We start from the raw sequence: 14,197 nt of genomic DNA on the forward strand, positions 1-14,197 counted from the left end.
AAGTAATTAAGTGCACAGTTTGTCTGCTGTTAGTTGTATGTAAGCTTCAGTTACATGGGACCACTGTATGTTTGTTGATTAGTAGTAATTTCAATCAATGGGTTTATTCAATCTGTCTCACATCACACAAAGACTTCAATGTCATGGACATAAATTATTTTTCTAATCACTCAACATAGGTAATACTGTAGTGCTAACATGTGCATTACATTCAAGCAACAAATTAAACAAAAGTAAGAGAAAAGGCAAAGTAATAGGAAGTTGTAGTCAATTTTGAAGCAGTCTGCAATAGTGATTCAGTTTATCTATAAGCCAGTACCAGGGTCTACTGTGCTTATTTAATTAATCTATTGCTTATTTTTTGTTTTCTGTCAATCTTCAGTTTATGATTTAAAAAATACTGTTGCAGATATTTTAGCATTGTTGGAATGAATCTTCCTAAAGAACACGACCTGATTTCACAATGGTTTCTTATCAGTGATAACCTACAAATAACCATATTTAATAACTTAGCAATTATATTCTTATCTATGTAAAGTATACTTAATAAGTTTTATTAAACCTAAAATAACACTTTCAACTCACCTTTCAACCAGTGAAAACAAGTGCCAGGATGATGTACAGGTAGATACCATTTTGAACTAAATTAAAGAAGTTGTAACTCAGGACTCTTTTTACAAATTTAAGTATCCTTTTGCATATTGTAGCACTAAAGAGTACTCCGGTATATAATAATAAGCACCAGTTTATCCCAAGTAATTTTTTAATGTTCCACATTCCAGTTTAAGAATACTTCCTAACTTCAGAGATTTGTTAATGGAAATTTACATAATATGCCTCAGGTAGATGGTAAAAAAAAAACCCTGAAGCTGAAATTTAATGAATTGAAGTATGGTAGGCTTAGATTAAATATTTAACAGCTCAAATGGTGATCAGAATACTGAATATTTCAATTTGAGAGGGCGCTCTTCATGCTGATGGTTAAGCTTGACTGGTGATTCTGTATTTATTGCACCATTTGTGAATACTAATATTTCACTATTCAAATTAAATAATATTTTCGGTGCATACTGTGTATTTTGGTCATATGGTAAAGTAGAATAATTTTTAGTAGATAAAGCTTGTTCATTCTGATTGAATCAAGGGGTATTGATACAGTAACTGTTGGCATGCAGCCACACTACTGTACTGCTTGCATTCGTCTATGGGGAATTAGCTAGGTTTGCAATTTGGCTGCATCTACATTACTGTTTGCATTTTCTGGTCCCTTGGTATAAGCCTATTGCTCAAACTCAACTCAACTTTGTGCTCAAAGGGTGAACTTATTAACTGTATATTTATGACTTTATTTTTGTACTGTAAGCATCAAGGCTTTGTGTGATATTTGAATTGAAAGCTCAAAGGCAAGATTTTTTATAACTTGTATACTAAACTTTAATTTTGAAAAGTCTTCAGATTATTGAGAGAAAAAAATGCTTTTCTCATTATCAAAATGTAGCTGCTGAATGAATTTAGGAAACTAAAACGATTTTATGCATAAAAACGTTTTTGGGATAAAAAAAAATATCAGAGGGCACCCTTGACCTTGAGTCATCTCTCGGTTGTATCGCTTGGTCGAAAGAGTAGAATATATTAATGTTCTCTGTTCAAATGATTTCATGGCAGCAGTGGGCATAGGGAAAAACAAACAAACTTTCTAGGTGTGCTAGAAGACCACAAAAGAAAAAAAACAAAATCATTAATATCTTTGTGCAGTGTAAAAAAATTTATAGTAAACTGTCTTGCCTAAAATATTTCTATTTAGTTTGTAGTTTAAATTATATTTTTCTGATTGTCGTTTTATTGCCCTACACATTATCAACTGACTACATTGATAACCATGGCATAAAGTTCTGACTAAGCTATCAAATTTTATCAAAAAAAATGTGGTGTGCACGTATATGGGCACAATGACGTCATCACATAATTTCAAATTGTATAAAAAAGAGTTGAACACGTTTTTGATCAAAAAGTTGTCGATTTTTTTGAAACACTTTTTAACCAGTAAGCAAGCACTACAAATCACACCAACCAATCGGATTTGTTAATTAAATTTTATCAAAACATTACATTTTTTTAGGCAGATTGATGTATTTTAATGATAGTTGTTCCATCATATTATGTGATGCTTTTTTATTTAAATTTGATAGTGTAGACAGAGCTTCAAGGTGTTTTTAGAAAAAGAAAAAAGTACAAAAAAAAAGTTTGAAAAAATTATCATGCTGTTGGGCAATATTGTATTTTTAAATTAAGTGTCATGATATTCGATCAATCAATCAATCAATTAAAAAATTGTTTAAATAAGAACTAATGAACTAAGATTTGTTAGATGATCGATGATATCAAAGAGTGGTTTAATCTTACTCCAGGCCTGAATTTATTCAACATGTTTGATAGAATATACCCAGTTGTAAAGGTGATTCACCCTGCTTGCTTTGTTGAAAACAGACCAACCAGACTGAGTGACTCATCTGAATATCAATTGTTTTTATATACAATAACAATCCATTCTGATTAAAGGCAATACCTGTGATGGCCAAATAGCGAATTAATTCCAGAAAAATATACAGTTTATCTGAAAAATCATTATAATGTGGATTTAATGTCAGCTCCAATATGAATATATATCGCATTTGGTTAAGACTCGCAAAATCCATTGTTGATGATAAGGGAGACTGCAACTAAAGTAAAGCAAATGCTATAGGATTTGGTATTACTATTGATGTCATCAAAGAAAATTTCCGTAAATGCATACCTTTAAAAACCATTACTGTACAAGTTGCATTATTTCACAAACAAATGCTATATAGTAGTAGTAGGTATTCAGGGAGCTTAGTTTTCCATAGGGAAAGCTTAGTTTTCCATAGGGAAATCTACTTGTTTATGGATAGTGTATGATAGATGATGATTATAAAGAATGGTAGAGAAAGAGGTATAGAGAATGGTGGTGAGAGTGGTATTGAGAATGCTGGGATGACTGGTGATACTAGAGAAGGAAGAGTGGAAGGACGAGTAATGGGTAGAGTATTGGGAATGTGTTTGTATGGAGTGGTAGGTCAGCGAAATGCTTAACAATTATTGTTTTAGTTTATTTTTTTTGGTAAAACATACAAAATACCAGCCTATTTGGGCCAATGCACAATTCTAGTATACAGTAGGCTTGCTGGAGATATTTGTTAAGAAATGTACATTAGGTGTGATGATAAAATGACACATAAGAATATTTAAAAAGTAAATTAAGTAATAAATAAATTTAAAATAGTGTGGGGATTCCATCTACTGTATTTATTAAAGCATAATTTTGAATAATACTTAATAATTAATATTTGATATTTAATGTTTTACTTACAGTATGAATCAACAGACATTACTTTATTACAAAATCTATACCAGTATCTATACTGTATTTTTTTTGGGTATTATAGGTATCTTGACAGAAATACCTCAATTAAAATGAAAGGTATTTTTTATTGAAATTTTATTATACATTTTTTTTTTTTGCTATAAAATATGTTTTATGTAAAAGAAAGCCTATGTTATGCATTTTCAAAATTTCAGTATACCCAACTGAAAAATATTGCTTACTTAGGATGAGTAAAACACAGGGGGGAATGGTTGGCAAGCTACACTTTTAAGGGATATACTTCAAATTCATGCCCAGTTTGGAACACTATAAGGGATAAACTTGAAAGTTGATTCTTTCCATGACACTTGTCAAATAAACAATGTTAATGGATCTGGGTATTTTTTACATGCCTGTTCTAGTGATCAGTTTGAGGCAGTGCACTTGAGGATATGTCCCATATTTAACAATGCAATGATACTTTGTAGGCCATGTCAACCTGAGTCCTGAATAGGCTCTAATGTATGTAAGAAGTGATATGATACCTATGTAAAATAATTAAACTTGCAGCTTCAGTAGATTTAAGATTTTTTTTTATGAATAAAATTAATAATAATAATAGTTGGAGATGTGAACATTTTATAGTGAAGATAGCAAAGTTGATTGTGCTGTAGCATATTAACATGTTTTTAAAAGCAGCACGGTAATAATGATCATCAACAATGTTCCCCACGAGAGGATATAAAAATGAAAAACGAGGATCATACGCTTACTGTAAATTGCAGTCATTTCAAATTTTTTGCAAATGGTGTCTTTATTAGACAATTTTTAATTTTTATTGTGGGAACACAGCCTTACTGTATTTTTCACATGACTAAGGGTTAAGGTCATTCTGTGTCAATTTTAGAACTTTTCAAGGGACACCCTTGTTTGGCTCAGACTGACACAACAGCATGGAAAAGTTGCTCTTATAGAAACGATGTGGCTATTTATTATTTACGAACTAATATTGACTCCATCATTGATTAATAATAAAAAAAATCTTCGTTAAAAAATTGGAATACATTAACAATGGTGATCAAAACAAACAATATTGTCAATTCGAGTATGAGAGTGACACTTCAGCCTTCCTCGTATTATTTCACTCATAGAAGGGCGATTCCATTGTCGCCATTCCAACAGTTAACAGGGATTAAGCAGTGGTCAGATGTATTAATTTTTTTTTATTGTATCACGGTAAACTGTTGACAGATCAAAAATTTAATATTTGATATCAAATGAACTTAAGAAAACAATTTCTTTCGTTAAGTGCTAGTGTGTTCTTCAAAGAGGCGTACCGATACTTCTAATCCTTAAGAACTCATTAAGAAGTCAATTATACTTCAATATTAATCTGTGACTTTAAAAGTGAGAAATGTGTGAAATTAGATCAATAACTAAACTTTCAAGAGGGAGTATTATTTATTCTTTATTATTTTCTTGTTTTTCTTATTTCAGTCGCATGCGCTTGGTGTGGATCTACTGGAGGCTTGTTGTCAGAGTCTTAATCTTTTGGAAAGCGACTATTTCGGGCTTCAGTTTTACTCAAAAGACGACGTACCGGTGAGTTTTTTGTGTTGACTGAAATGGCATTGTTCAAGAAAGAGCTTAATTTGAACATGTACTACTCACTCATTAACAACACTCTGAAATATTAATAAAATTTACAAATGTGGCAAAGACTAGCCAAACTAGTCACTCGTCGCAAAACCTGTTTTGGAGATAATGGCCAAAATATGCTGGAATGTCAAATTTTTGGAAATCTTTTTTTTTGCGCTAAACTAACCTTTTCTATACATAATGCTATGCTGTTATTTTCCCCATTTTCAATGTTAAAACAACAATTTTTAACGAGTTGGTGATGGTTTCTGTCTAAGAAATGCTCAAAATCATAAACCGATTTCTCAAATATTGTTCTTTAAACAGCTGTATGTTTAAACTCCTGTAACTTCATAATAAAATGCCTGATTTTAAATGATTCTTTTACCATTTTATAGCTCTCATTTTACTGTACCTTGTATTAATAACTAAAAATCGATTTTTGCGACGAGTGACTGGTTTGGAAAAGATGTCATTGGCTATTTTAAGTTCTGCATTGTTAGCAAAATGTTTTTCTTTTTTCCCAATTAAATCAGAATAATTTGGCTTATTAGTCTGATAATTTTTCCTGTACTTTATCAAATATTACGTGACAAACCTGATCTGTCCATTTTTTGACGATTAATTACATCATCAGGCCCAGGGTGTGATATGACATCATCATAAATCGCACAAGTTTGTCACGTACTGTAACTGGGAACCTTCTTAATTAAAAGTTAGTTGTTAATAGTGAAAAAACGTACTGGGAACCTTCATTGGTTTAATCAAAGAAAAAAGAAATGACAAAAAATACATTATTAAAAGGAAATAGAATGTGAAAGAACTATAAATTAGATTTAATGAAGTCCTACGAAAAATAATAATTATGATACAGAAAAAAAAGGACTGGCCTTTTGTTAATTTCATTTATTTAAAAATTAACAATAAATGAGTCAGCATCCTTTTTCTAAAATTCTTGATTAAGAATAACAATTACCATAGGAATGAAGAAAGAAATATTTTCCCTTTTATTTAGTATACTGAAATTGATGAGAGAAAATTCCCTCTAGTATTAATAGTATGTAGTATGCTGAAGAGAAAAATTATCATCCCCTTCAGAAGTTATAAAATTAAAATTAAACTAATCTAAGGAATTATATTCTGAGTTGTTTAGATTTTGGTATACAGTGCATCTTGAAACCATGCTTCATCGATTTTGTATAGATCTATTGTTATGAATTTTAACACCCTTGCATGGTGCATTAGCATGGGTTTTATATGCCTAAGTCCTAAGGCTATTTATATAACCCCCTGCCTAACCTAGGCCCTTCCTGCTAAATATTATTGGAATTGATTGTAGACACCCTGCACTGAAACTAACGAGATGGCTTCGATCCGATTCCTGCATGCATGTGCTGCAGGCCTAGCCAACGTTCCTGCCAGTGAAGCGATAAGCCGAGGATCTATCAATAAATTAAGACTGGGATTTACAGTTGTGATTAATTGCCGACATGGAATTTGATATTTTAAGTACGGTTATTTTACACGGAGTAATTAATAGAACGTTGTCAAGCTCTCCTAACTTTCTTAATGGAAGGACTATCGGCAACAATGTGAAAATGCAGTCTAGGGTGAGATTCCTGTAGAATAGGGTGCCCGGAAATAGTGACATCTGCTATAATCTTGTATAAATGTTGGTTTTTATTATGTTGATAACAATTGTTATTTTGGTATATTATTTTCTTTGAAATATTTATATATTGGTTATTATTATTTTTTTTTTTTATGTTATTGTTTTTCCATGAGAATACAGTAGTGTAGTTTTCTGATGCTTGAAGAGGAAGGATGCTTGAAGAGGAAGGATGCTTTTAGAGTACATTTTATTTAAATAAAGCTTTAAATGTTCTTGTAAATTACTGTTTTTGAAATATCTATCGCTAATAATATTTAGATTTTTATTTGTAGAATATTAGAATATAAATGTTAACATTTTTAGAACTTATATTATGTTCTTTTTATCAATCAATCAGTCAACTTTCTTTAGGTCATGTTTTATCATTTAATTTTATTGTTACAGATATGGCTAGACAGCGAGAAGATGATTATAAAACAACTGGCGGGTATGTTGGCCTATGCTTATATCAAATTTATTATCTATTTATTACCAGATTATTTTTATGTTTTTCAATACTACCATGCAATTGGTATACAGTACTTCTTGAACTACATTGTTTCTCAAACAGCAAGGATAACAGTTGTGTTTAAAAAAAATTAATGTATCTACGTGTTTATTTTTCCGCAAGTAATGTCAACACTTAAAGCAAAAGCCTCATAAACCTGATAAACCATAGCATTGTACAGTGTACAAAGTAAACAATAACATTTGACTATCAAGATAGATTTTCCCTACTGTAGAATGTCAATTTTTATGTGACAAAAAAAATGTGACATACCTAAATATTGTCATGAGGACATCACATCATGACCATATATAGACACATCATGACTATATATGGGCATACGACAGGTTTTTGTCAAATAAATTTCCAAGAATAGCAAATTTTGTTAATTTGACAAAAAAAATGTGACATGCCTAAATATGGTCACGATGACATCACATCATGACCATACATAGACAACCATGACTATATATGGGCATACGACAGGTTTTTTTCAATGAATATTTGATAAAGTGGACTTATGCTACCATAGTTCCTGTGGTACAGTGAAAGCCTAACTGTACCTCTTTGAAAATCAAAATTGGGCTGATCTTGTGGAGTATTAAAAAAGTCAGCTAAGCTACTCATTCAAATCATAGGCTACGTTCAGACTTGGAGATAAGCCAGGCTAAATGCTAAGCCCGGCCTAACTTTGGCAGGCGTTCAGACTAGCGGGATTAGCCAGGCACGAGAATTTTCATAATAATAACCGTAACCAGCAAACGTGTTTCAAAACATTGCTCGCGAAATGTACGCTTGGTCACAGCGTAAGTAATTGAATGCCGATTGGTCATTTTGTTACCCAAAGTCAATGCAAGACCCCCCGCAATGATTAAAGTCTGGCTTAGAAAAGTTAAACACGGTGGCACGCCAGACCTAGTTACTATAGGAACACAGCCCGGCCTGAGATAAGCCACCTAATTCAGACTGGCAGGTGGATAAACCCAGTGAATTGAGCCGGGTTTATCCACCTAGTCTGAACTAGGCCTTATTCTGGTCTTTTACCTTGGAAATTCTGGTACGTACTGTAAATCCTCGATTAAATGCCGCTCTCCAGACATGATTTTTTAAAAACTAGCGCCGCTCTCATATAAGCATCTGTCTGTGTGTAGTGATGCACTTTGAGAAACTCAATTCAAATGAATAAATAACACAATGAAGACACAAGATGAATAAATAACACAATGAAGACACAAGCATCTTTATAAACGTTTATTTACGATGATCTTATTAAAGGCCTACCGAACAACGGGAATACAAGAAATAAGTGACATGGGAACAGGCATGGAAAGCGACACAGCAATATTTTTTTAAAGCGCTGCTCTCAAATACGTGCCGCTCTTGAATACGCGCTGATCTTGAATAAGAGTAGTACTGAAGCCTCCAAAAATTGTATTTCACTGCAGTGCTTATTTGAGGATTTACAGTATGTTTGGAGGTAAATTTAAAAAATGGGCTTTTACCCAAGGAACTATGGTACTTCCATAACGATTTAGACTGATGAAATTTTATTTTTTATTTTTTTTGTGGAAAGTGTCGAATGCTGTTAGATAATAAGGAACTCTCACCTAATATATGTAAAAAATTGAAGCTTAGCATTTGCAATGTGTTAAAGAAATTTGCTTTTACGACTTGTAAAGTAGGACTGTGGTGTACTTTACACGTGTTTTTTTAAAGACTCGAAACAAGTGTCATACTTTTTATTATGTTTCATGTTTTTATTATGATCACATGTGATTATAACCTGCTTGGGAAATCATTTTATATTATTTTAAATATGAAATAATTTGAATGAAAAAGAAAATACTAAACCATTTTATTCTGTAATTTATTAGTATCTGATAAAACATAAAATTGTTTTTTACCCATGAAGATATATAGTTACATTAAATAACAGGTGAGAATATAGTATTATAATTATGAGGAGAAACATATACATGGACATGTATATCCACTAACAACTAAATACATTTGCAGCTCATATTGACTATCGAATAATTATTAGGTGCTTGAGAACATCACTGTGTAAAGCTATATTGTTACCCAGACTTTGACCTTTCAACTGTACTCTATACATTTGTTTTCTTATCCAGGGGTGTTCTATATTGTCTAAATGGCTTTCCCTAATATGATATTTTTATTTTAAATTTCTCAAAGGTCAAAATGTCCCCTTTCTCGTGATAAGAAAAATAAAGCATATTTGCTGTGCTATTAATGATTGAATGATAATGAGGAAGGTGATGAGTTCAATGATATTGAAGAAAGATAAGAGGTATGCTCACATTAAGACCCATAAAACAAAATAAAGATTAGTTGTAACTGTGTAAAGTAGGATTTCGTAAGACAGTTTTTACAGTAGTTTCTATTTTTCATTGTCACATTAACATTTAATATACTTCAGTGCAGAAAACAATTTACTTATGGGTGTCATTAAGAGGTCTATCGTTTTTATATACACACGCCAATTCAAAGTTTTGAGCGCCACTTCCGACTGTTTACCAGGATTTATAAAGACTAATTGAATCTTCTGTATCTTTGTATATCATTTGCATTAGTTGAATGGGACTTACTGTGATTAAAAAATAGCTTAGTGCAAACATAGATATTAATAAGGTTTTTTTTTTTGTAAAATGGGATGATGATGACATTTAAAATTGTGGGTCATTGCATGCGAAATGGAAAGGTATTATTTATTGTTAAATGGCTAGAGAATTCATTCTCATTCTAATTTTCAATTGAAAGGTAACTGTATAATAATTTACATTCACAAAGGTAAAGCAATCCAAATATTGATTTTGTTTTTCAAATTCTTTAACTCATCACAGGTAGCATCTTTAAACATAGTTCCAACAAACTAATTTTACAATGTACAGAAAGATATAGGGGCCTATGTTAAGCAAGATCACACACTACAGTAATAATACAATCAAGGCAATTCATGATCTGAAAAACATATCTTATAAATGCCAAGGAAAATCACAGGACATCATAATAAATGTCATGCAAAATTTGACATAATCCATTATAAATTTCAAATATGATTTGATATCATAATATCATAAATGTCAGACACTATTTATCATAGAATTGTTAAGCAATTTGTAGTTAGTTGTTTCTCATATATTTGTAACTATTGATTTAGAAGTTAATCTGCTGTTTTTTCAAATAAAACATTCAAACTGGAAGGCTTGGAGAGTCTTTAATTCATAGCTTTTTCCTTTTTTTTTTTTTATCGTAAATTAGGAATGAAATTTGATATATAGTAGTGTCAACATAGTAATTTAAAAAGAAAATTTAATTTTAATTTCAAATTCAAGTATAACTTTATGACAATTCCGATTCAAACATCAAATAACATAGTTAAAAAGTAAAATGGCATGTAAAATTTAGGAACAGAGATGGTGAATTGAAATTGAAAAAAGGTATTCAAAACAAGCAAAGCCTTTTCCAGGAAGTCCTGTACTGTACCTATGGTAACAATAGTACAGATCTTGTAAATAACAAGGTCTTGAAATAATTTATTTAAAACAAGATCCTGCATAATCTCCAATTAATATTTACAATTTAACAAGATCTTAAAATAATTTATTTAAAACAAGTTCTGGCATAATAAAGTATTGAACATTAACATTATATAAAACAAAATGAGATGTGAAAATGTAAATTGTCATCATCATTTGTAGTAATACAGAATATAAAGCACAATGTGAGGTTGCCGCTGTGGAGTGTACTATACAGCAACACAGCTCTTAATGCCCATGACTCATCTCATTCAGTTATTCTTAGATGGATTATTTTTCTACGATAATATATTTTGGCTTTCCTAATGAAATCGTAGACATACCATCTATTATTGCCTTGTTTTTAGCATTTGCTTGCTTTCATTTCAATTGAATGGTGAATTTTTGAGACAGAATATACATCAACACTAACTCATGCTGATACAGTATTTGAAAGCGCTCTCTTTTAATACTCTAGGTACTGTAGCATAAAAATCCATTTTAGGCAATCTTGTTCTATGGCATTGACTCAGTCTGACTCACTATTAATTTTGTTAATGTTTGTGATGTGTGTTGTTCTTATTTAATTATTTACCACCATTTTATTTTGGCATTTGTAGGATTGGTACAAAACTGTTTCCACAACAGACATAATTTCTGTAATACCCTGCTTACTACAGTACCAAGCATTTTTATCAACACCAACTTCTATTTTGATGTAGTATTTGAGAGCCCTCTCTTAATAATGTGGCATGAAAATCTGCTTTAATAGGCAATCTTGTGCTCTGAAATTGACTCACTGTGACTCACTATTATTTTTGTTAATGTTTGTATTATTTTGTTAGTGTTTGTATGTGAGAATACTGTATATAGGATAATAGGTACAAAACTGTTTGATTTCCACAATAGGCATAGTTCCTAATACCTCAGTACCACCAGGCAGTTTATATCTTCGCATCCAGTAACTACTGATACTGTACCCATCTTATTATTATTATTTTTATAATTTCTGTTATCATTACTATATTTTGTTTTATTTGTTAATAAAACAAAACTTATACTATTGTACTATTATACTTTACTTGTTGTTGGTTTTGTTGTTGTTCTTGTTGCTGCTGTTGCTGTTGTTTCCAACGTTATAGCTTCCGTTGTACTTTTGCTGTTATATCATCCGTTTGGTTTGGCTCAAAGGTAGAAAAAGCTATTTAGGGGTTTTTGATAAAGACGATAAGAGACTTTCGATAGTCTGCTAAATAATTATAGTAATGGTTGGCGATGGTGATCATCGATGACAGTTTAAATTATGGAACTCGCATCTCCACACGTTAATGGACTGGATATCAAAGTCGATAACTATAACGGAAAGCGACCTCATAAATCATGTGCTTTGATGGGTTCCTACGTTCTTAAAGTGACAGTCTTGCACATTCAGTTTGTAAATCCACATTAATCCATCTTTAACTATTGAAAATGTTAACATCCTGAACTATTATTTATGTGATTGATGCAATGTTTAATCTCATTTGTATGGAATTGGCTCGTTTATATTATGTAAGAGTGTATTGTGTGACATTAATGGGACTACCCCGTAATGGTACGCTAATGGCATTAACACATTTTGGTAATGTCAGTATTATCGGGAGAATTTGTCAGCCTACATGTAGAAAATTAAAAATAGTACATTTTTTTTAACTTTGTTAATTGTAGCTTGAGATTCTTTTTTTGTAAACACATCAACCAGCTGCCCACCAATAATGATGATTTTGAATAAAAATTAATTTTTATTTTTGGCCATTTAGCGAATGTGCTGATGAAAAAATGGAAATTTTTAGATAAAAAAATATAACATTTCTTCATTTTCATTATGCCTGCTGCTGACTTGAAATCTTAAAAAATAATATTGTATATTTCTTCCCAATAATATAATAAATTTAAAGCATTAAAACATCCCATTACTACACTGTTTATTCAACAATAAAATTGTTTAATTAGTTTCGCCTCCTTCTGGATGTTTTTGGCAAAGTCATTTCCTATAGGAAAACAATTTTTTTTTCCATCCTCAGATCTTTAAAAAAATAAGTTTGCGAAACAAGGCATAAAAAAAGTCTAGCCTCAACCATAATACTGTATACATTTACAAGCTGAAGATCAGAGCTGTGAACCATGGTCTAGATTGTACTGTTTATTTAATCAATCAATCAATCAATCAACTTTCTTTTGAAATGAAGGTGTTGGGGTTTTTCAGTTGTGTTTACAAGGCATTAATAACCACATCATTACATTAATGTAACATGACATTACCGATTACACAATCGAAAGCAATAATGGAAATACTTGCATTATCTTATTGTCTTTTAATCTGTATTTTACACTTTATTTATTATCTAAATCAATATACAGTAAAATGGTCACGATTAACACTATTATCCAGGACTATGTGGAGATTTTGTATTTGATTAAACGGTATGGTAATAATCATAGTGTAACAGCAACGACAGTGCTCAGCAGTGAAAGTAGACCTTAAAAGGATTTAATTCATTAGGATGAAAGCAGAACTTAAATTAACACAAGATTATAATAATGATGCATACAGGAGGGTTTTGTAAGTGTTTTTGTTTTATCTTGAAGGTGAATTTTAATGAGACAACCAGTTTCATTTGCATTGTTTATAATTATTACCAAATTGCCTACATTGTGAAATTTGGTATTAAGGTTAAGAATTATAATCACAATGACAATAGCATGGTCTTTGTCAACTACTGTATTGCATAAGTTTATAAAAGCACTTTATTACCAGCTTTTGTTTTGCGTTTTGTCTTTCTGCCCTGGTGGGATTGGGCTTTTTCTTTTTATTAAACTAACCATTATTCAGTTTCCATAAAGAAAAAAAAAACAAATTAGTGTGAAAAGCATGAGTAGCATTTTCTGTAGTCAAATTCCAAAGCTACACCGTACTGTAAATCCTGGGCGACGTGATTCAATGGAGAATGCAACATGCGCGCAACAGATTTTTAACAACGATCCGTTCAGACTGCCACCGACAATTAGCAGCGTCGTCCAGCACTCACAGGGAACTGAGTTGGATTCGTCGTACGACACGGTGTATGCCTAGCTTTAGTTAATCGAATAAACGCTGCTTGGGAAATGTAAACAGGCTGGTCTTCAAAGGTCCAGTGTAACCAACGTAACTCGTTTTAAAGTTTGTTTGTGTGCTGGTACACTGGGCATGAACTTACATTTTCACGGTACGTCTGCAATTAGACTGACCACGCATGCACAAAATATTTTGGTTTGTTCACACACGGCGTACTCTATTTTAAATGAAAAATTTTAGTTCTGATTTTTCGGCTAGAATTGTGGAACAATTGTTGGTGTTTAATAGACAGGTTTTAATAGACAGCCTAAATAGGTTTAAATATCTTACAAAACACAGTCAAGACATCACATACATTGTAAACTAAGTAAAATGCAATAGAAAA

The 14,197-nt window shown here is 31.4% G+C and overlaps 1 protein-coding gene across 2 annotated transcripts in view; it reads left to right on the forward strand.

The window, feature by feature from the left end:
• Positions 1-14,197, forward strand: part of LOC117101549 (FERM, ARHGEF and pleckstrin domain-containing protein 1-like) — a 93,621-nt gene that overhangs the window by 19,166 nt on the left and 60,258 nt on the right. For both annotated transcript variants that reach the window (XM_033241526.1, XM_033241527.1), the window contains exons 3-4: positions 4,880-4,984; positions 7,077-7,119. In XM_033241526.1, coding sequence (XP_033097417.1) covers positions 4,880-4,984; positions 7,077-7,119 — 148 coding nt within the window. The remainder of the gene's footprint in view (positions 1-4,879; positions 4,985-7,076; positions 7,120-14,197) is intronic.

The sequence above is a fragment of the Anneissia japonica genome, unplaced genomic scaffold, assembly GCF_011630105.1.
Source record: "Anneissia japonica isolate Jap-2015-1 unplaced genomic scaffold, ASM1163010v1 scaffold310_len583560_cov164, whole genome shotgun sequence".
In the NCBI taxonomy this organism is placed as follows: Eukaryota; Metazoa; Echinodermata; class Crinoidea; order Comatulida; family Comatulidae; genus Anneissia; species Anneissia japonica.